Source organism: Apaloderma vittatum, unplaced genomic scaffold (genome assembly GCF_000703405.1).
Source record: "Apaloderma vittatum isolate BGI_N311 unplaced genomic scaffold, ASM70340v1 scaffold6737, whole genome shotgun sequence".
In the NCBI taxonomy this organism is placed as follows: Eukaryota; Metazoa; Chordata; class Aves; order Trogoniformes; family Trogonidae; genus Apaloderma; species Apaloderma vittatum.
The window spans coordinates 12,254-33,759 of NW_009727749.1; the positions used below are offsets into that span (position 1 = coordinate 12,254).

Consider the following 21,506-nt stretch of genomic DNA (forward strand, 5'->3'; position numbering starts at 1 on the left):
CATTTTTTATCAGTCTGGATGTTCTAGCCAGGCAGAGCCGTTCTTCCAGGTGGCTTAATGAAGATTTAATTGATTTATTTTGCTCATCTGGAGAGTGTGTGGATTACCTCTGTCAATATTGGGCGTGATAAATGAGGACTGGGCACTTAAAGAGCAATTTGAATTATTTGAGCTGTTTGAGGATCGAGAGGTGACTTGATTCAAGAGCCATTATGAGGACAAAACGCGGAGTGCCTTTTGGGATCTTGTGAGGTAGTGGGTCGTGGCATAAATCAGTGACGAGAAACTGATACTGAATGTGTTTGTGTGAGGCTGGGATCAAACTGAAGAAGTGATTGTGCTCTTTTGATCAAGTTTCAGAGCTCAGCTGGAAGGTGTTCTTTGGCGTAAATTACAAGGGAGAGGTGGGATTGCTGGGTGAAATCCAGTGGCTTGTGCTTACACAGGAGGTGGGAGAGGGTGATGTATTTGCTCTTTTGGGAGAGTAAATGACCAGGAACAATATCTCTTGATATGTCTGCCGCCGCCTTCTAGCCAAAACAAGAGAAATTTAGCAGTTAGGTTAGATCGTTGTATTTGTGCCACCTTAGTTTCTTAAGCTTGGTACAGTATTTTGACAAAAGTCTCGCAGAAAGCCTGCTGACTGGGCAGTGCTGTGCCGTGCGTGGTTGTGTGCGCACAGCAGGGACCGACGCCTGTGCTTTCGGAAAGGCTCCGGAGTTCTTGTTACAGGGACCCTTGCTCACTTGCTGCCAATATTGAGTCTTGGCCACAGAGGTACCTTAATGCATGCCTTAGCTACTTGTTTGCTCTGTTTTTCTCACCTGTGTTTCTGTTTTAACTTGTAGATTTTGGATCTTTGTTTGACCTGGAAAATGATCTTCCCGATGAGCTGATCCCCAATGGCGAGTTGGGCCTTTTGAACAGCGGTGGGAACCTTGTTCCGGATGCGGCTTCCAAACACAAACAACTTTCCGAACTTCTGAGGGGAGGCAGCAGCTCTTCCTTAAACCCAGGAATTGGAAATGTGAACTCAAATAGCCCTGTCCAGCAGGGAGTTGGTGGTCAGGTTCAAGGGCAGCCGAACAGTGCTAATATCGGTAATCTGGGTGCTATGGGTAAGAGCCCTTTAAACCAGGGAGACTCTTCTGCTTCAGGCCTGGCAAAGCAAGCAACCAGCACCTCTGGACCTACCACACCCGCCTCGCAAACTCTGAACTCTCAAGCACAAAAACAAGTGGGGATGGTGACAAGCAGCCCTGCGACATCACAGACTGGACCTGGGATATGTATGAATACTAATTTCAGTCAGACACACCAGAGCCTTCTCAACAGTAATTCTGGTCACAGTTTAATGAATCAGCCTCAGCAAGGACAAGGGCAGGTAATGAATGGATCTCTTGGGGCAGCTGGAAGAGGAAGGGGAGCAGGAATGCAATATTCTGCCCCTGCCATGCAGGGGAATGCAGGCAGTGTGCTGGCAGAGACTTTAACCCAAGTATCTCCACAGATGGCTGGTCACACCGGACTGAACACAGCACAGACAGGAGCAATGACTAAAGTATGTACATATAATTTAATATATTCTGCTTACTCCACTTGTTTTTTTTCTCCATACAGGTGTTCAGAAAATGTAGTAGATTCTTTTCTGGAACAAAACCGAAGAGTGCATTTGCTTGAGTCCGTAGTTATCTGGTTCAGTTCACATCATGAAAGCAGGATAATTGAAAAAGTATTTCTGGTGTAATCAGAAATGAAAGCACTTATTGAAAAACACGTCTTTGAAGTTCAGAGTTGGGTAGTATCTTAGCAGGGTGAATTAGAAAAGAGTAGCGTAATCCTGCAAAAAGGAAGCAGGATCTCAATTTAGCTGCCAGACACATCTTCTAAAGCAATGTGAAAACCGGTAGAGAAATACTTGTGAAGAGAGAGGTGTAGTGATTGGGCCTCTTGTCAAAGACCACTGTCAACAGCTGTGCAGTGAATGTTCTTGTAAATAGAGAGGAACTGATCTGAAAAGATGAAATTTTTCACATGCGTTGCCAAGCTAATGCAAACTCTGTGAAAGGGAAGGGCAGTGTCTGGGTAAGAAGTCTAAATCAGTGGCCACTGCAGGTCAGGGCAGGAAACACTAGGAAGTAGCTGCCTTGAGGCACTGCTCTGGTCCTTGGTTGACACAGTTATTGCTATTTAGTTCTTCATTTTCAAGGTGTGAGCTTGGAGAAGTGTTTTAATTGCTTCTCCTCCTGTCTTTCAGTTGGATAGCGGTGTGCCTCATCTCTTGTGTGTGGTGATCTGGTACAGTTCCTTCCTGAAGTTTTGATGGCAAACCCTTTGTGTTCTCTGGAATGTTGTCTATTCATCACTAGTCATTATCGTGACAGTGTATTAATACATAAATATTAATTCACTGATGTGTTAGGAATTGCAGAAAAAAAATTACATTGCCTAACATAAGTGTATGTCGTGTTCTCTGAAGAAATGCTGACGTCATGATGGAGTACTGTATATCTTTTTTTTTTTTTAAGTAAAGCTCAAAAAGCATTCTTTCTGCACTGAAGGGGATCCCTTTAAGGAAGGGATGCTTGCAGTCTGAAGGTCATAGCATTTGAAAGTGGATATAGCTGTCTCCAGCCTCCGAATTGGCTGAATTTGTTGTGAGGAGTGGATTGATCTGCAAAGAAAGAAAATGAGCTTATCTTTCATTTGGTTTTCTTTGAAATTTGTGGGAAGAGTGACAGATTCTAATTATCCGCCTTACTTCTATAAACTTGCAGATATCCAAGTTCCTAGGAGTAGATTTTTCCTAGCTGCTGTGCAATTATATGGTGAAAGTACTAATTTTCTATGTGAGCCAACTCCAGTAGAAAGTAGAAAGCAAAGGGACTTGACTGATGGAGTATGTATGAACTTGGTGGGGGAGATTTTGTGATGCCTCAGTTTATTTCAAACAAACTCACCCCAGTAAAGCATAGGCCAGCACTCGGACAAAATCTTTGTCAAGGACTTGAGTCTTAGCCTGAGAGCCGCTTGCACCGTGGGATTCACCAGCTTGAAAAGGTGACCTAGACTTCCTCTGTTAGTGTATGTTCAAGAGGTAAAGTAAAAATTAGTTTGAACAAGGAATATGTTGGAAAATAGTAGAAGTATCCCTAATACACAGATTGTTAGTTTGTCCTCATACGCGGTGCTGCGCTCAGCACTGGTGATGTGTTTCCAAACGGCCAGAGCGAAATTAGTGCTTTCAGAAGTCCTTTTGCACAGAGTTGTTTGGAGAAACTGAAAAAAATAGGGCTGTTTAATGACAGAGCGTAAGTGATAAAATGGTGCTTCTGTGAAGGTGCTAGCACTTAAGAGAAAACAATTTTTAAAACTTGGCTACCTTACAAAAATAGAAAAATTGGTGTTTTCCAGGATTCCATCTCTTGTGGAACAAGATGAAGCTTAAAATCGTCCTGTAGTGGTTTTTCTGTTGTTTCTTTGGTTGATTGGGATTTTTTAAGTTTTACTTTATTTACATCTTACATTCTCTCAGAAGCGAGCTCAATGTTTTACATAAATATTTTGTTTTTCTGTTTTGGAACACATTGCTCTCTGTATTTTTTTCTGAGAAGCAGTAGCATTCTTTTTTTTTTTTTTTCCCTTTTCCTTAGTAGACATTTGAGGATTTGGCATCCTTTTCCAGTTGCTTCCCATCCCCCAGTTAATTGTCCTAATAGGATTATCAACCGTGATTGTGTGTTAGCTTTTTCTCTTATTGATGCTCCAGTTGTGATGAAAGCTTTTAAGAAAAGTGAAGAAACACTTCAGTGAGTTTGTCTGTCCTTCTGAAGCTGAAATTTTTGCTGAAGGAGACCATGGGTTAGTTTGTTTTTTCACCTCCTGTTCCCTGATGTTTACTACTTAATGTGTACAGCTTAAAAGATTTGGAGAGCAGTAATAAAAGTGGTGAGGCAGCTGATCTGCCTAATATAGTCAACGTGTCTAACTTGACTAAATGGCTTAAAATGTAGCTGCAATCATGCTTGAAGGACTGTATCAAGGCTGAAAACTAATTCTCTAGGCGGTGACTGTAGCAATATATCCTAAGGGAAAGAAAAAGTGTGAAACACAAATGCAGAAAAAAAGATCTAGAAGAAGGTTTTAAACCAAGATGTTCTTGTTATGTTTAAAATAAGTGACGTGCATCACTGATGAACCTCATTCAGGTGTGGCTCAGAACCCCATTTTTCTCCATTCGATGTGTTTATATGCAGTGTGTAGCACTCGTGACCCTTATGGTTTGGGACACGTTTTGTTGGGCAAGACCTTGCTTCCTTGATGGTTTGTTCTAATCCTTTTTTAGTAAGTGACTAATCAAGGGAAGTCCTTTGCTTTTTCTGTTTTGGGTGGTTGTGTTTTGGTTTTTTTTTTCCCCCTTGTGGTTTGTTTTTATAAGCATTCTTTCTAGTAAGAGAAAAAGAAGGGGAAAAAGATCCTGATCCTTTCACCTGCTCTGAGAAACAACTAGGATTCGTTTCCTCTGGAGCATCATAAACCATTATTATTAATTTTGAGCCAGACTTGGCATTTTTAAGGCAGCTCTTCAGAGAATGAAACTTACACCACAAGTGAGCATGGTAACTCCAGCTCATGGTACGTGTGCTTGCGTAAGCCAAAAGTGGCAGATAAACCCTTAGCCAGTTTAAAAGAGAATGAAAAATAACTGATGCTCAGCATCGGGGGGCCATAAGGTGCTAACATCAAGACAAATGGTTTTCTGTTGGTAGGGGAAGAGTGAACCAAAAACTTCTTCTTCAATCTATAAAGACAAACCAAGGAACGAATGATTTCCTAGATTTCATACGATCCTCTAGAAGAAGCAGCCTGTCAACACAAGTTAAGCAGTAGTTCTGAAGTCATATTCTTGGTTTTTTGGGAGTCTATAGCATGTTCTTCATAGCCTAGAACATTTTTGGAAATAGGGAGTAGCATAGCCCGTGAGAAGGTTTTGTGAATTAAAGATACAACTTAGTATAGCAAGGATTTGAATTCTTCATTGGCTGTGACTGTGCAATTTGTGTATTCAGAATTATTTAGAGCACTTTTTTTGTGATTTTGACTTGTCCGAGATCATCTGGAAACCTCGAGGACACTTCCGTCTTCTGCATTACTGCATGTATCTGTGCTGTCTTCACAGCCAGACTCCTTTTCTGCAACAATTTTGTTTGTAACTGTGGCATTGTGGCCCTGTCTAATAGGGTGACACTGCAAGGGTAGTTTCCATTTGACTGGGTTGAAGTTCTTTAAGCAATCTACTTAAAAGAGCGGAAGAGTTCTTTGAACACTTACCACTTGATAGAAATAGAGGAATAGATCATCTTGTCACAGTAATTTCCAGTAGTAGCAGAATTGTTCTTTTGTGTTGTACCATGTTTTTTTGTAAAGTCCTTTAAGTCCAGAAAATGTGTTCAAACGAGCTAGAAACTCTTTTTAAATGAGAGTTGTTTTTAAGATAGTTGGTTGTCGAACACGTTAAGCGCTAGCAAAGCTAAGCAGATGGTCTTACTGCTTCCAGGGAAATGAGCACTTCGCTGGAAGCGTGCTCGGTGCCTAATGCTCTTCTGTGAGAGTTCATCTTTTGCAAATGAGGAAGATGAAGCCTTCATACAGTTCGCTGTGACTGGCAAGAGCTTGAAATCGTGTTTCTGTTGATCAGATAGTCTCACGCTGAGATGTGTTCCCCTCGTCCTAGTGCTGCTATCAAAGCTTGAGGAAAATCAGAAGAAAACGTTGGGAGGTCCCCAGTTGTTTTGTGTGGTTCTCAGACTTGCTTTTTGCACTCTGTTAAGAGTTTTGGGCAGTGATTCACGTAATTGATGCTTTCACTGTTTCCCTTAATAAGTCGTGAAGTCCTGTTGAGATGAGTAGGGCTCAAGTGTTTTCTTTTTCATGTGTTTCCAAGGTGTAATAGCTCCTTATACAATTCTGCAAAAAGAATTGCCTTTTCTTTGGTAACTTCAGAGTTGTATCACTCCGATAAGGATATGCTGGTACCCAGCAGCAGAAACAGGAAAAAATCCTGGAGTTGTGTGTGTCTGATGATCTGCAGAAGCCATTGCTTTTAAGCTGCAGTGAAACTACTGCTTGCTGGTGATCCTTTTCAAAGTGATTTTATCTGTAGAACTAGTAAACCTGGTAAACTAGTAAACCTACCTCAAGGTTAGTTTTCTTTATGAAAGCTGCATTTTAATCAAACATGTTACTGGGCTCTGGATGCCCCAGAAAAGGATATAATTGTTTGCTCAGATCTTAGTCCGAATCTATAAAGAGATCAGGAGAAAATTGTTATTTTCTTATGTAGTTACAAGGCTTGCATCATTTTATTATTTTTTTTTTAATGTAAAATCCCTTTTCAGGATTCTAGATTTTTAGTAACCTCATTTCTACACGTTTTGAAAACTCTACGGGAAAATAATTGTATCAATATAAGCTAGTATTTGTATTGATCTAAGCTAGTGTTTGTATTGATATAAGCTAGAATCTGCCTGGCAGGCAGAAACTGATAGAAAAGCTGATCTGGCCAGGAGATCTTTGGTATTTCAGGAGATGATCTGGTAGTAATGAGTTCAGATTTCAGATTTCCAAGTGCTGTGTATAATTGGTAAGTTTTCCTTACCTGTGTGGGTGTAAGCCCCGTTGGAAGTTGGTACTAGTAGTAGGACTGACATCAGAATCTTACTGGGTTCAAAATAGTCACTAACTCTGCAAACCCAGGTCTCTTATGCTGGATTTTTCTGTATGAGTTTAGAACTTTTTTTTCTCTTCACTGTACTGGCCTAATTGGTTTGAACAGTGTGTATTTTCAACTTTTAGTCAGAATAGCCACGTGGCACTGCACATTACAGTAGAAGTTTCAGACTAAAGAGGAGCTCTTACTAGAAGTGAACTTCAGGAAACAGTAAAACCCATTTTTTGTGTCTACCAAGAGAATAACCAGTTGTGCCTTTTTCTTATTGTTGAACTGTAAAAGAACTGGATTCTGCCTTTGACAGGCGGATTCATAGGTTTGCCCCCTGTTGTTCACCAAGTGGTGTTTTGGTGCTGGATATTAATTTTGAGTAAATTTAATAGGATAATTAACTGTGTTAAAGAGCAGGAATTCTGATACTGGGCTTAAATTGCATATGTAGTTATGTTACTTGACCTGGTGTTTTGAAGAGTCGGTAGTGAGGAAAATTTGTGATGAGAAAAAACCTGAAGCAAACTATTTAAACAGATTACGCGGTTGATACTGCTAAGTACCAGATTTAGATACGCTTGCTGATTGTGAATTAAGTCAGCTGAAGATGTTCTCATTCCTCCACTGTTCTGTGTGTCTTAGCAAACTGCCGGTGCTGTTTGTTTCTCTGGTGACTCTCAATCTGCCTGAATTGTTTCTACATGACTTGCAGTTAATTTGCTTCTCATCCTCTAAGTGGTCGGTACTAGGCTGCCAAACTGACTGTCTCTGAGCAGACCATGCCTCTGGCAAACACAAACAGCCACTCCAAATCGTATTCCAAATAGTGCTGCTTCCCACTTTCAGGGGGCTCTTAACAGTGTTACAGGCTTGACCGCAGTTGCTTGGTTCTCTTGAATAACTGTCACAGAAACGGCATTTTTACTGAGAAGACATATGTGCTTTTTCATAATGATACAAACAGAAGAAGAGTGTAAACGTATAGAAACACAAACCAGCAAAAATCACGGACTCGTGGTAAAATTAAGGTGTCTGTAATGCAGTTTTGGTTTGCAACATGACTGTGCAAAGTGGTAATCCACAGATGGGTTTCCTTTGATACACTGAAGAGATCTGGCGACTTAAAAAAGCTTGCTTACCAAACTATTACTCCTGACACCTGAAATGGAATTGTTTCCTGTTTCTAGTGAGTTAAATTTCCTCTGCAGTTGTGCGACATCATTGAAGATCTCTGAAGCAATAGTCCCTGGGTTTGTGTTTTCTGCTTATACTTAAGTGGGTATCCAGGCTCAGTTTGATCTGGCGCCACAAGGTAAATGCTGCACGAAGCAGAACAGTTGGTCTTCGTGGGAGCAGAGCACACTTGGTTTTCATCTCCTTTTGCTTCCAACTTGGGCAGTAAAAAGCCCATCTCTAACTTACATTGGCTTATCGTCCAGCTGATTAAAAAATAATTCAAATGTTTATGGTAGCTTTTCAGAGTAGAATCGTGCCATTATCTTCTACTGTGGTAACACAACACAAACATTAAGGGTTTCTCTAAATCTTGTTGGTTACTGTCTTCTAGTTCTTCAGTTTGTGGTGTTGGAATGGGGTTGGTTTCTAAAAGTGTGTCGGAAAAAGGTTTTGGAAGTGAAACTAATGGGTCTGCTGGTTCTGTTGGAAGCCACAGATTTAAAGCACTATTTCCAGTGTTGTTTCAGAAGGTTTATTAAAATGATGAAAGCTTCTGAATGCTTACCAAGAGCTGGGAGTGAAATTATTTTTTCTAGTTTTCACATATCTTCTGCTGCTCTTCATAATTAGGTCTGTTTGGTTTTTTTTGGTTTTTAATACAGAGGTTAAAAATTACTCAAATGTTGAGAAGGAGGAAAACTTGGAAACTTAAATGTTGATGTGTAGACGTTATGAAATGCCTGGTTACCTCAGTCAAAAGGAAGTGTCTTTGTAGCAATTTTCTTAATAGACTCCGGTTGTGCGTGTAGATACTATTTCACAGGAGCATTTTGGATTTCAAGACCTTTTAGCAGGTCTCAAAACTTCTGCTTACTTAAAAGATAACGTTAGTATTTTGTACTTGACGATGAGCAGTGATTATGTAGTGCATCCTGTAGTTGGAAGTACATACAGACATGTGTCAGAGCAGCTGGTATTATGGTCTGAAAACTAAATGCTGGTGATCTCTTTCCTTAGGAAAAAGGCAATGCAGGAAACTTGGAAAATTACGTGTAGCTTGATATTTTGTGTGAACCTACTTAAGAAACAAATTAGGAGAGGAGAGGCAGTGAGAGGGGGCACTTCTGTGGCTTCCACAAGTGAAAAACACTTTGTTCGTGTAGAAACAGGACACTTTCTACCATCAGACAAAATATAACGTTATGTCTGAAAACTGCCCTTTGGAATTTCAAAATCCCCTCACTTAGCTAGAGGGTTGAAATTTCAGTATGAGAAGCTACACAGGGCATGCTTGAATCTACTGTATAGCGGACAGGCTATTTTTCACCTTTATTTAAAGATTAACTTTTAAACTAGAAAAGATGTTTTTCCTCCCAGTCTGAAAAAAAAACAGAAACAAAAATGTGAATTTTTACTGACAGAATGGCTAGCTTACTTTGCAGGGCTGAGTAGAAGGAATGGCAAATTGCTGTAACTGGGAAGTGACATACCGAGCTTACTCTGTTTTAACTGTTTGTATGTAATCCAAGCAATGGCTTTAATTTTAAGGCCAAAAACACTTTGTGGAATTGAAATGAATGAAGATTTGAGACAGATTTTATACTCCTGATGCTACAAAAGCTATCTTTAAGTAGCATCTGGAAATGTTAGTACTTGGACGTTCTGAAGATGCCCCAAGTGGTAGCGATAGTCTTTGGTACGTGTGTGCACGAATCTGCTTAGGTTTGGCAAATGAGCAGCGTGCTGTGCCGTAAAAGGCATTAGGTAGTGCCTTTGTTTTAGAATGAATCATAATGAAAATAGAACGCGGTAAATATAGGAGCATACTTGCCAAAAGTCTATGAAATAGACTTTTAGAAGAGCGTAGTAACTAGATTATATTTAGTATCTCTTGAGAGATGCTGCTGGTTTGGGGTGGAAAGGTTTCGTGTTTTCAGAGTCACTGCAGCATAATGCTGTCCTTATCTGTATGGTACCTTTTTTTTATTAAAGGGATTTTTAAAATCAAGCAAAAAACGAGTGCCCTTTGAAACTTGTGGCAAATTGACTAAATTAAATAACTACCTTTACAGTGAGAGGATCTCTGTACCCTGGAAGTAGAAGTGTTGGAACATCACGAGTCGAAGATGGGATTTCACTCTTGGAACGTGCTGTGTTTACCTCCTTAATCTGATATTGGGCATCTTGGGTTAAAACACATTTCTATGTGCGCAGGCTGCGTTCAGTGAGAAGCTTGTGTGTACAGGCCTAGTTTGTTCACACTGTTCAATTAAGCGTGTGTTCAAAGACAACCGTCAGCTCTTACCTTGCTTGAAAACCTGTTGGGAAGTCTCTTGATAGCTTCATGTGAATTTTTCAAGGAGAGAATATTTCTGCAGAAAGACTGGAGATTTCAAGGTAGCTGAAAGTCAGTGTGGTGTTTCAAAGTAAACGTACTTGGCTCTTAAAGTTAAAGATTACTTCAACTGTGTAAATTATTTATAGTTATTTTTTCTCCTTACTGTTAATGTCAGGCTACATTTGTGCTAAGTGGTTGTTTTGAGTAAGCTATATTATTGTTTGTTTGTTTTCTTTTAACGTATCTAGTGTAACCTGTAGTGTGAATTTGTTTTGTGTCTTTGATTTTCATTATGAGATACCTTTACTGTTGCTATTACTCCGTAGAACTACTATTGCCTTTTCTGCTACCTCTGTAGAATATTGCATCACACAGGCTGCTTGAAAGTGTATCTTTGGCCAGCTTCTGGGAGGACAAATGGGAAAGAATCTCTTCTGTAGTGCTACTGTTTTCCTTAGCAAAATATTTTATTCCTTATAATACTAAATTTTTGGAGCATGACGTGCTCTCCTTTTACTTGGCTACCTCCAGTAACTAGAGGCACTTCAAAACTGCTGAAACGCGGGCAGACGCATCTGTAAATTGTTTTGTGGCCTGTTGAGTATGTTTTGAAAGCCTAATATCTATGATACAGAACATAAAGGGGGAAGCATGGACTTTGTGTTGAGGTTTGCTGTTGGTTTAGAAAGCTGCATTTAGCTTAATGATGCTGATCTATAGGAATTGGGGGGAGGACAGGGCTATTTCAGTTGAGATCCTGTGTTACAGAATTCTGTTTTGATGTGACTGTAAATGTGTTTGAGTACCTACTGATGCTTTTTCTGGAAGTAACTCAAAGATTTTGACCTGTGAATATCCAATCAAGTATCTGTAGAGCTGTATCTTAACTGAAAATCAGTTTTTTTCAAAATCTTCTTTTTAAGTGGTGTTGAGCTAGTGTTTGCATCCAAACTAGATTTTCTTGGTGAAATAGACCTTTGAAACATCTTTAGTTAATTTTGTGGTTCTGTTTAACTCTCTGTTCTTATGTACTAAGAATATCGTTCTTTCTTACATGAAGAAAGCCACTTTTTCTGCTTGGCACTCATAAAAGCGCTTAAAGCAATTGGAATACATTGATGAATTGTGGCTAATTATCCATTAGAGCTTTGAAGTTTTTATTTGCAGAGGTGACACTCGTTACAAAGTAAGCCTTCTGAGCTTTATTTTTTTAAGTATAACAGTGATGCTCAGTACAGAAATTACTTTGATTCTCCCTATAGTATAGACTGTCGTATTAGCACTCAGGCTTATGCGGAATTTTGGGACATTTTCTTTCTGTAGGCATATACAGTGCAAGCATGTGATTTTAATTTTTTTTTCCCCACAGAAAAGGTTAATTTCTAGTTAAATGTATTAAGACTTCTCTGTATATTCAGTCATTTGTAAAGAGCATTTTCCCGCAAAATTATCTTTTGTATTTCAGTAATTGGGTGGAAACATTTGTACATTTTTAAATGGTCTTGTTCCCTTGGAATACTTACATTTGTCTTTGACCTTTGTGAAATGCAAGAAATTTTTGGAAACTTAATGCAAGTGGTAATAAAACACCTGACTTCATCTTAATGGAATTTTTAAAATTTTATTTCTAACTTTAGCAAATCTTTCATCCTGTAATAGAGGATGAAGTAAATTACAGTTATTCCTGGACACCTGAGTATTTTTCACTGCGTTAGTTTTCTACTAGAGCAAGACATTCTAAATGCTTCATGAATCTTTTGTGGTAGGCTTTTGCTAGAGCAGTTAGTTTAAGGAGTTGGGAGAGTGGACAATTTCAGCGCAAGATAGGCGTCTGCCGAAGGCTGCTAGCCAGGTGATGATTTAATTCCCAAAACTGATTCTTGAAATGCTGCTTTTTTTAAGGCATTCTTGTTACTCACTGACTTGAAAAGTGAATATTTTTAAATTAGTGTTTTTGTCGGACTGCCAAATCTGTAGATTGGTTTAGGTGAGGTGCTCTCACCTCAGCTGAGATAATAGGATTTCCACCATTCTTGCACTAGAACTGAATTCACTTTTTTTTTTTTTTTGGTAATGCCACTGGCTTTGTGCCATAAAATGATTAATCTTTTCCTTGTTTCTCCATCTGTCCCTCTGGCATATACATTCCAAGCACCATGGTGACTTTCTTTTGGAACACGTTACTATAGGATGAAATAGTAATTAGTAAGGACTTACTTTTTTTTTTGTCAGTAAACAGATACAAGATGATGCCAACATAGTAAAGAAAGCCTGTCTTTCCTGCTTCGCCAACGCACGTAAATTCCTAATGGACCTGTCTTTTATGCTTCTCCGAGAGCCTTAACCGGTTACGTGGACCTTGCTTCGTGTTAGAGATTTCTGTTTCATACCAGAGGGAGATAAGAGTCCAAAGTGCAAAGTCCTCGATGTGTGCCTGGCTGGAGAGCCGCTCTTCTGCACCGAGCCTGCAGGCAGAGGCACTGATGGGAGTCGTGCGTGGCAGCAGCACCCGGGGACCGAGGAGGGATTAACTCCAGGTGGTTGATGCCAGATCATAGCAGCGCTGAATTTCTTGTGCACGTTCAGCTCCTCTGGGAACCGGTGGTGAGGCAGTGCAGATGGCAAAGCATAGGTCTCTGTCTCTTGTGGAGTTACCGCTCCAGAAAGCAGAAATAAGCCTTTTGAAAGCCGTTCTGCCCTCTTTCACTGTTGCTTACGAACAGGGTTAAAGGCAGCTGAATTGTCTCTGTCTGAATTCCTGATGTTCCTCCATTACTTGGAGCATGCTTTAATTGACAGCTTCTAACGTCTGAGACACCTGACTGCTTGGTTTCCTTGAGAGGAAGATAAGTAAGATCAAAAGGAAGAAAGTGAAAATTATTTAAGCCAAGCAAGGTGACATGCTTCTTGGTAGCAAAAACATTTCAATAGATGGGAAGAGAGGAGGAGGACAAAATGCTGAGCTCTTAAACCGAGTAGAGTGTTGAAAGCCTAGATCTGAAGTAAGTGTAGGAGTCTGATGACAAAGGATTGGAAGGCTTAGTCCGGTAACAGAGGCCCATAAAGGAAGAAAGTAAAGAATGCACAGGGTTGCGGGGCTTGGTGGCAGCGAGTACAGGAGAAGTTCTGGGTCGTTTCTGTCCTGTCATGACTTAGGACAGTAATGGCATTGTATAGCAGTGTATACCATTTCTGTATACTCATCCTTCCGTTCATGCCCAACCCAAAGCGTGCTTCTTAGAGCTGTGGCCTGTAATGGGAAGCACAGAATTTCCATTTTGTGCTAGATTGCTCTTTTTTCTAAAACAAAAAGCAAACAAAAAACCAAACAAAAAAACAGCAACAAAAAAAGGTGAGGCAAGAAGTGTGTCCTTACCATCAGTGAAGTAATGGGTGATTTTGGATGAAGCATGCGAGATGCCGTGTAGCAATGGCTCTGGAAGGGTTGGATTATTTATGCACAATTGCTCTGGCAGCTTTTGAGAGGGGGAGCTAGTTGTTACTGTCTCCTCAGCATTCAGCCTGTTATTTCACACTGGATTGTTTCTGATACCACAGGAGGAAGCCAGGAGAAGGGTCCTTCCTTGCGAATATAAGGGATTTAGAAGAAAGCAGTAGTGAGTGACAAATATCTTACTGGAACAATTTACACTGAACAGGCAAGCTCTCACGTATGCAGCTCTTCAACACTGCTGTTAGTTTGGGAAGATCTGGCCTTTTATCAAAGCAGATCATCTCTGCTCTCTCTCCCCCTAATTATGACATACATGTTCTGTTCTCTGAAATAATTTACATTATTAATCTGGGGTTTACAGTTAAATTGATTGTAGCTTTTGTACCACAGATTAAGGCCAGAATAACACAAGGATAGTGATGGCTCACTAAAAGGCTGTCTTTGTGTATTCGTCCTAGCTATTTTGTCAGATTCAGAGGTATGGGATCAGTTTGAAGGGGGGAAAAAAGACTCTGACTTTTGTTTTATCGCCAGAAGATATCTGAGAGTAGCGTAACCAGTAGATTGACTGCGTATCCTCACACTGCCACTCTACAGGCTGTAGTTCTTCACAGCCCCCCTCCCCAAGGGTCTTCTAAACCGTTTCCTGTCGTGCTTTCAGTTCCCTCCATGTCCTCAGATAATCTTTCTGAGTTGCTGACAGGACAAAACTGTCAGTAATGGCTCATCGTTATCTGCCACTAGACACAGTGGGTAATGGCAGAGGTCTTTGTGCCTTTTCTTCATGGAGATGTTAATCCAAGTGTCATAATCTACCTGTCCATCTCTCTACTTGGCAGTCTTAGGAACTTAATTGTCTGTGAGGCCTTTAACAAAAATAGGTCATATTGCCCAGTGATTTCCAAAGCGATTAGAGAAAAATTGATTTGAGGAAGGGAGAGGAGCTGGGACGCCGGTTGTCACAGCACCATGCGTGAAGCCTGGTTTAGCTGGGTTACGTAGCTCACAGCGTGACTGGTTTTGTGAGCCTGCGATCAATGTTGGTCGGAAGAGGCAACTTAATTGCTGCTGGGTTGAGTGAATGAATGAAATTCGGTCTCGCAGTCCCATCCACGCTGTCTCTGATCTCGTGTAGTTAGAAGAGCAATCATCTGAAGTTGCGCTTAGCTGTGCTCACTCTGATACGACTCTGTGGTACAGAGGAGGATACAATAGTTCGATATGGTTTTTGGCCTCTGTTCTGCACCTCAGCTTTCCTGGGGTTTGAGACTCTGGGTTTGGTTCGTGGACTTGGCAGCTTGGTCGAGGTCTTAGATCATTTTTTGCCTCCTGAGGTAACTTTTTCTTCTCACCTTTCTGTGTTGTCTCTAGACAAGCAAAAGGGAATTTCTAATTCTCTTTCTCCTATTAGATTCCCTTTTATAAAGAATTAAGCATAGAAAAATGACAGTGATTCCAAATCAGACCTCTGGTTATAGGCCTTGTGGCTTTTGTCAGTTAATTCCCATTGATGAATAGAAGCACACACTATTTAATTAAAGATGAATATAACCTTAAGAATTTCAGTGACATTTGGTCACTCTACATTTTTTTCGAATTTTTACTTTTTGAGCTATAGAGCTTCAGCTCTTACCTGTTGATATGTCTTTGCTAAACAGCTATTCTCTTTGCAAAATATTCCATATTCTTTGCTATTCTATTCCCAAAGCCAGTACTTTAGGATCACTTCAGTCCTTGCCTTAATAATATAAGCAAATTAATAAGCTTAAATAGTAAGGTTAGATTACGATTGTCTATTGCAGCCATGCCTCCTTTTTTCTATTGCAGCCAGTCCTTTGAATAGTTCCTGAGGCCTCCCAAAATCCCGTAACTTTTACGGGTTGTTCGTGAAGAGCTAATACAGCATGATTGTCATCGTTCACATCAAGCCAAATGCATAAAGATGTCACTTGACACTTACTCAGTCTTCTTTTCATACCTCCTGTTGTCTTATTGAGAGCTCAGATTTGTTGTTCAAGCACTTCGCAGATTCACAGCTTCCAAAGTCTAGCCAAGCTTGTCTAGTTTGCTTCCTTTCTGCCTAGGACTGTTTTCTAGTTAAAAATCCAGTAGGTACTAAATTGAGTATTAACAATAACAATTTTTAGTTTACAGGATTGGATCATAATCAGGTTACTTCAGCCAGGCCTAATTTCAATGGAACCCATGCTCCTTTGAGTTCTTCGATTCTTATGTCAACCTTTCAATATTTTTTCACTGTCAGGCTAGCCCATATCTGGTGATGGTGTTTTGTTTTTAAATACTTGGCCAGAATAACCTTCTTCCATATTTATACAGAAGAGTCAGTGCTTCAGAATTTAGTGAAAATCAACATTTAACCTAGAGATGAGGTGGTGAGATTTTTTTGGACTAATCTGTCTGGAACAACTAGTATGAAAAAAAAAATATTAACTTTATGTAGGCAGCGGTGGTGCAAGATAAAAACCAGGATTGTTGTCAGAGGAAGGTATTGCTCCTTGACATGTGCCTGCAGATGAGGATGCTTTCTGTCTTGCAGGAGAACTGACAGTGAGCTCAGTCTGTCCTGCCAGACCTTTTATTAACTTTGGAAACCCTGGAGTGAAAGGTGGGTTGGGGCAACAGAGGAGAGTGGGATTTCCCAAAGGAAAATGAGCAGCGAGGAGCTGGACTGTGTACAGTTCTGTGCTTTCTCCCAGCATGTTGGAGGGGAAGGTAGAAAAGGGATCATGAATAGGGAATTATGTGCTTCTAACAGTGAGTGAGGTTTGCAGCAGGTTGTGTTGAATGTGTGTCCTGGTAATGAAGTAACTGCTTGAAAGAGAGAACTGGCTGTAGTGGTAGAGGTGAAGGGACAGTTAATAAAAACTTGGAGTAGGAGGAAAGGACAGGATTTATTTATGGCCCCGCACGCTTTGTGTACTCAGAGGGAGTAGCTCAATGATGCTGGGCTAGAGGCAGTAGTAGTGTGGTGGGACAGCAGCGATACAGAAGGGTGGAAAAGAGTGAGCTTTAAAAATAGGAGGAATGGCAGAGTATGGAGATCCAGTCTGGTCCTAAGGTATCTTTTAAATTAGATTGGTGAACTTCTCATTTCTGTCGTACCAACTCTGAGTTGCCTCATCAGATGAGGTATATAGATTTGGTCACAGACTTAATCAATAGTATCTATGAAACCCCAGGAACTAGAGGAAATTGAATTGCTGTTCTGCTCTGAAAAGAACTAAAAAGTCAACCAGAGAGAATTTTGTACCTCCCACACCTGCTACTCAAAACACTGCAGTGTGAGATGTCTCATGTAGCCCAAGTCAGTTAAACAAAGGTTTTAAGTTGTTTTTTTTTTTCAGCTTGGAAGTTTGTACATTCCTTGGCATGTGAGAGCAGAGTGAAATACCCTATTTCCTAGCCACGCTGGGTAATAGATTCCAGTATCTTAGAGAGTTGCCATAGTGATAAAAAAGGGAACAGAATCTGCTTGTCTTTCTGGGATTGCAGAATTATTAAATTAAATGCATCTATTCCATTAACGGAAAGAGGAGCATTATCATATTTCTGAGCAGAACTGCTTTAGAGCAGAAATAATGTGTTTAAACTGTGTCCTGCATTAATCACGTTACTTCTGGAGGCACTTCTAGCCGTGACTTGTGGTTCTGTGCCGGGGTGGTTTGTGGCACCCCTGGATAGCACAGCAAACTAGAAGACACCTGCCTTGTGAAAACGTTTGCTCTGCGCCGTCAGAAGTCACAGCAATTGTGACCGCAAAGAACCGGGCAGGAAGCAGGAGTTGCACAAAATTGTAAGGCAGGAACACACGTATAAAAGGTGAGTTGCCAGAGGATGAGGTGGGATGAAAGGGGCTGCCCGGGGCTGGGGTGCAGAGAGCAGGGCCTGCAGAAAGTGCTGGTCGTGTTGGGTGGAGAAAGGAGATGGACGGGCTGTTGCAGGCACTGATGGAGGAGGAGCAGGGAGCAGGAGAGAAGTTTTCGCTGTTGCTGTAATGGAAATGCACTGTCTGCCATGCTGATGTGTTGAAGCTTGAGTAGCCCTGTGGTACACGTGCAGTGACCATTCTTTGCAGGTGAAAAAAGAAACAATTCACATTGGATTGCTTTGCTTTTTTTTTTCCTTTCAGGAAAGTAAAGTTCACAAAATCTAAGCAAAATACAAGTCTTTGTGATGGCTCTGAGTCCTGCGTGAGAACAGCCGTTCTTACCAGGTTGCTAACTCCCATGTTCTTGCTGGCTTATTTTTGATGACTGGTAATTACCTAGTAGTCTTTCCTTGACCTACCTAATTTGGGATCAGACTTCTGTTTCAGAAATATAAAAACAAAAGTCTTCTGAGCATCTGCTTTCCCCCACCTGCCCCCTCATTTCACATGGGAAAAAGCCTGGGGGCAGAGGCCGGAGCTTTCAGCGTTTGAGCCTTCTGACTCGCTTGCTTTGGAGCTGCTGGTTTCAGTTTGCAGAATGAATAAGCAGTGTAAAAATCTTTACAGCATAATCATCTGATTATATTTGCCAGTTGGTTTTTGAGATTTCAAGTAGTGGTGGTTTAGATAAAGGAAGGTCACCTGATCTCAGTGTTCAGATAAGGAACTGGGAAACGCTAGTTGATGCCTTACGTGCTCAGATGTGTTTCAGGGTTTGACATGAGGGGATCTGCCTCATTTTTCCTTTTCTTCCACCTCTATTTGTTGCCTCCCCAGCGGTGAGGAGCTGGCGGTGGTTTGCTTTGCTGGAGTCCCTACGTGACAGCCTTTGCTGGACATGGTTGCTGCTGGACTAAATGCTGAGCTGCTCCTCAGGTTACCAGGGATGTTGATCTTAATGCTCTTTGGCAGCAGGTGGTTTTGCCACTAAAACTCCTTGTCGATCCCAGCCTTGGTTGGAAACTGTTATAACTAGATAAGAGTTCATTAGAGCAGTTCTTGCTTTGCGTGGTGCACTTGCAGTCTCTGGAAATCACAGTGCTGTTAATAAAATTAACTCCTCTGAGACAAAACTCCATTTAAAAAGCCCCTGAGACTACAGATATCTGAGCTTTAATAAACTCATCTTGGGTTCAGTCTTTCCTGATTTTTGTCTCCATATTCGGAGGTTGTCACTTAAAGATAGGTCTGCCCACCTATCTTTAGATTAATTTATTTATTTGAAAGATGGACTTCAAACAAAAGTGCTTGGCAGTTTGTTTTAGTTGCAGCCATTTACAAAAATGAAGTGTAGGTTAAAGGGCATGACTAACGTTCACAGAGTTATCAAACTATCTGCTTTTTGTTTGTTTGTTTAAAGTTGTAGGCTGGTGAAACTCTTAGCCTTTGGTTCCTTTCATTTACTGAAGCACAGCTTTAGACATTGAAATACCATTGGGCAGAGAGAGCAGGCTTGGAAAAGTCGAAGGTTTCAGATGGAAACTACTCTGCTTCCTGCTTGAGTTTGAAGAACAGCAAGGCCTTTCTTAAAATTTCCATCAAGTGTCTGTTACTTAATGACCTCCTAGGAAGGGAAAAATTATCTTAAGCACTCGGTTTGGAAGACTTGAAAGGTTGTTTTAGTGTTGTACTGAGTTGTGATGTCTTCAGCAGCAAGTTCTATTGAAAATAAAACAAAATGTGATAAACCAGACATGCGGTACCTGTTAAGGTTGCAGTTCCATGGTGCTTTTGGGATGTTCTAGTGGTTTAGAATTTTAACAAACTTAAAATGAAATTTCCTGTTCGTTGTCTTTTGAGACCAAAATATTTGTAATATTTTCCCTTAAAATCTATTTTTAAATATTTTTCCTTTGACGAAAAAAGTTACTCTTCCCTGATAAGGAGATGAGATGGACACACCTCTCTGCTTCTTGTGGAGCAAGAACTGAAATCCACTGTAAAATTTGCTTAGCGTCCTTGCTGCCTGAAGGAAATTTCTCCTCCTGCTTCTTGAAAATTCAGCTGTGTTTAAGATTCTGCCAGAGGCTTATAACGTGAACGCTGCGCACGCAGCATCGCTCTCTGCACCGAGGGCTTTTTTTTTCCAGCTCATCCTCAGAGGATTTGGCTTGTGCTGTCGGCCGCAGGTAGAGCCCAGGACGTGGCAGAGGTGGGTTCACCCGCACGTGCTGTTCCTGTCGCCCAGTTTGCGCTCCCCACTTTCACAGCGGTGGCTGTAGGGGCTCAGAGGAAGTTGGTGGTTGCTGGAATGTTACTCAGTTTTAAAAAAAACTTCATCAAACCTGCGCACGAGGTCAAAGACGACCAGAAGGGCCATGTCCTTCCGCAGAAAAATGAGGATTGTAGTCGGAGATTTAGGCAAGAGGGGAAACGGAGCCAACCAAGCTGTTTCTGGCCTCTGAAAGGTTTAAGTATTCAGTCATGCGCTGCTTTCTCAGATCTCGCTTGTAATTCTGATAGACCATCGTTATGTTAGTGAATAGTTGTAGATATCCTTTTTCATACCTTGTCTGAAATAGTGGCTTGAGAGGAATAGGTAAGGTTATTAAATACTCAGCCATTAATTCTTCAGAAACAAAGCTGCCAAAATCCATGTTGTAGTAAATAACAATTAAGAAAAAATGAATTTTTTGAACATACAGTCCTACAAAACAAACGTAGAAATATGGAAAGTAAAATACTTGATACTTGTGCAGCGTAATAGTAGCCAATACCACTTTAAAAGTAGTGTATATTACTAAGTTTTCGATGCTGTTGAGCAGTTGGGTATTTTTGGTTTTACATGCTATGTGAATTATTCAACTGTAGAACACAGCACAACATTATAGCCTCTTAAATTGCCAAGTAACAGCTTTTTTTTTTTTTTTTTAAAGCCATGTGTGTATGTAGTGGGTCAGATCTGTCTGTAAATATATAACATCTTCTGCCATGGAAAAAAGCCTGAATCTGGCAACAGCAGCACTGCGGGATGCGGGTTAAGGGAGTACTTCCTGACGTAAAGCTACTTCAACCGCAGCTGGGCCAGCTGTCTGAAACCCAGGTGTACAAAGTACACTGACAAAGGGGACAAGGCACATTCAAATCTTGTTTGTTGAACTCTGCCCCGCTGTATTTTACTGCTCTTAACTAGTGCTTCATCAACTGGTCATTCAGTCAGATTCCTGTAAGCATGAAAAGCCAACCACTGAGCGATTCCGTATTGTACAAAGCTGACGTGCACGATCCCACTCCCAGCCATGGGAATAGTCTTGAATCCCTGCTGGTAAGGGCAGTGAAAAGACCAGGACCATGGAAAAACAGTTTGCAGCGTAAGGAAGGGCTGGAGAGGTCAAAGGAAGGGGAAAACAGGATTTAATATTTCATATATAGACTGTCTCAGTGGCTGGATTTCTTTTTTTTAAGACATTTGGAATGATAACGTCATCTGGAAATCCAGTGCGGAGCAGGAGGGAGCACAAACGTGACTTGACTTTCTGTTTTCCTTTATTTGTAGTGGGGAAGGATGATCCTAGTCTCAGTCATCCTCTTTGAAAGAAGTAAATTCCTGCTAAAATACTTTTCAGGACCTTTTGTGCAGTGCGATATTATCTGACTCAAGTAATCGAGATTTCACCACTTCTCTCAGGAGACTGTTTTTTGGTTTTCAGAAGATTTTGCAGTGTTGGGAAAAGTAATTTCTGTTGGTGCATATGGGGAAAGAATCTTATTTTCTCCTTTGTATTTGCACAGTGATTTTGTAAGTTGAATCGCAAGACTTCAGACATGCAGCTGTGTAAACTTGTAAAATATTTGTAAAGTGTTTAATTTACATTTGATTAAAGTTGTGAAAGTCAGGATTTTAATATTGAGCAGCTTAAACGAGAAT

General features: G+C 40.7%; 1 protein-coding gene across 1 annotated transcript in view; it reads left to right on the top strand.

Annotated features, from left to right (window-relative positions):
- Window positions 1-852: 852 nt before the first annotated feature.
- CREBBP (CREB binding protein) overlaps window positions 853-21,506 on the top strand; it is a gene marked incomplete at its 3' end in the record, with an annotated part of 74,999 nt that continues 54,345 nt past the window's right edge. Inside the window, exons 1-2 of the mRNA XM_009873788.1 lie at window positions 853-1,384; window positions 1,511-1,561. Of these exons, the coding sequence (XP_009872090.1) occupies window positions 1,115-1,384; window positions 1,511-1,561 (321 nt within the window). The remainder of the gene's footprint in view (window positions 1,385-1,510; window positions 1,562-21,506) is intronic.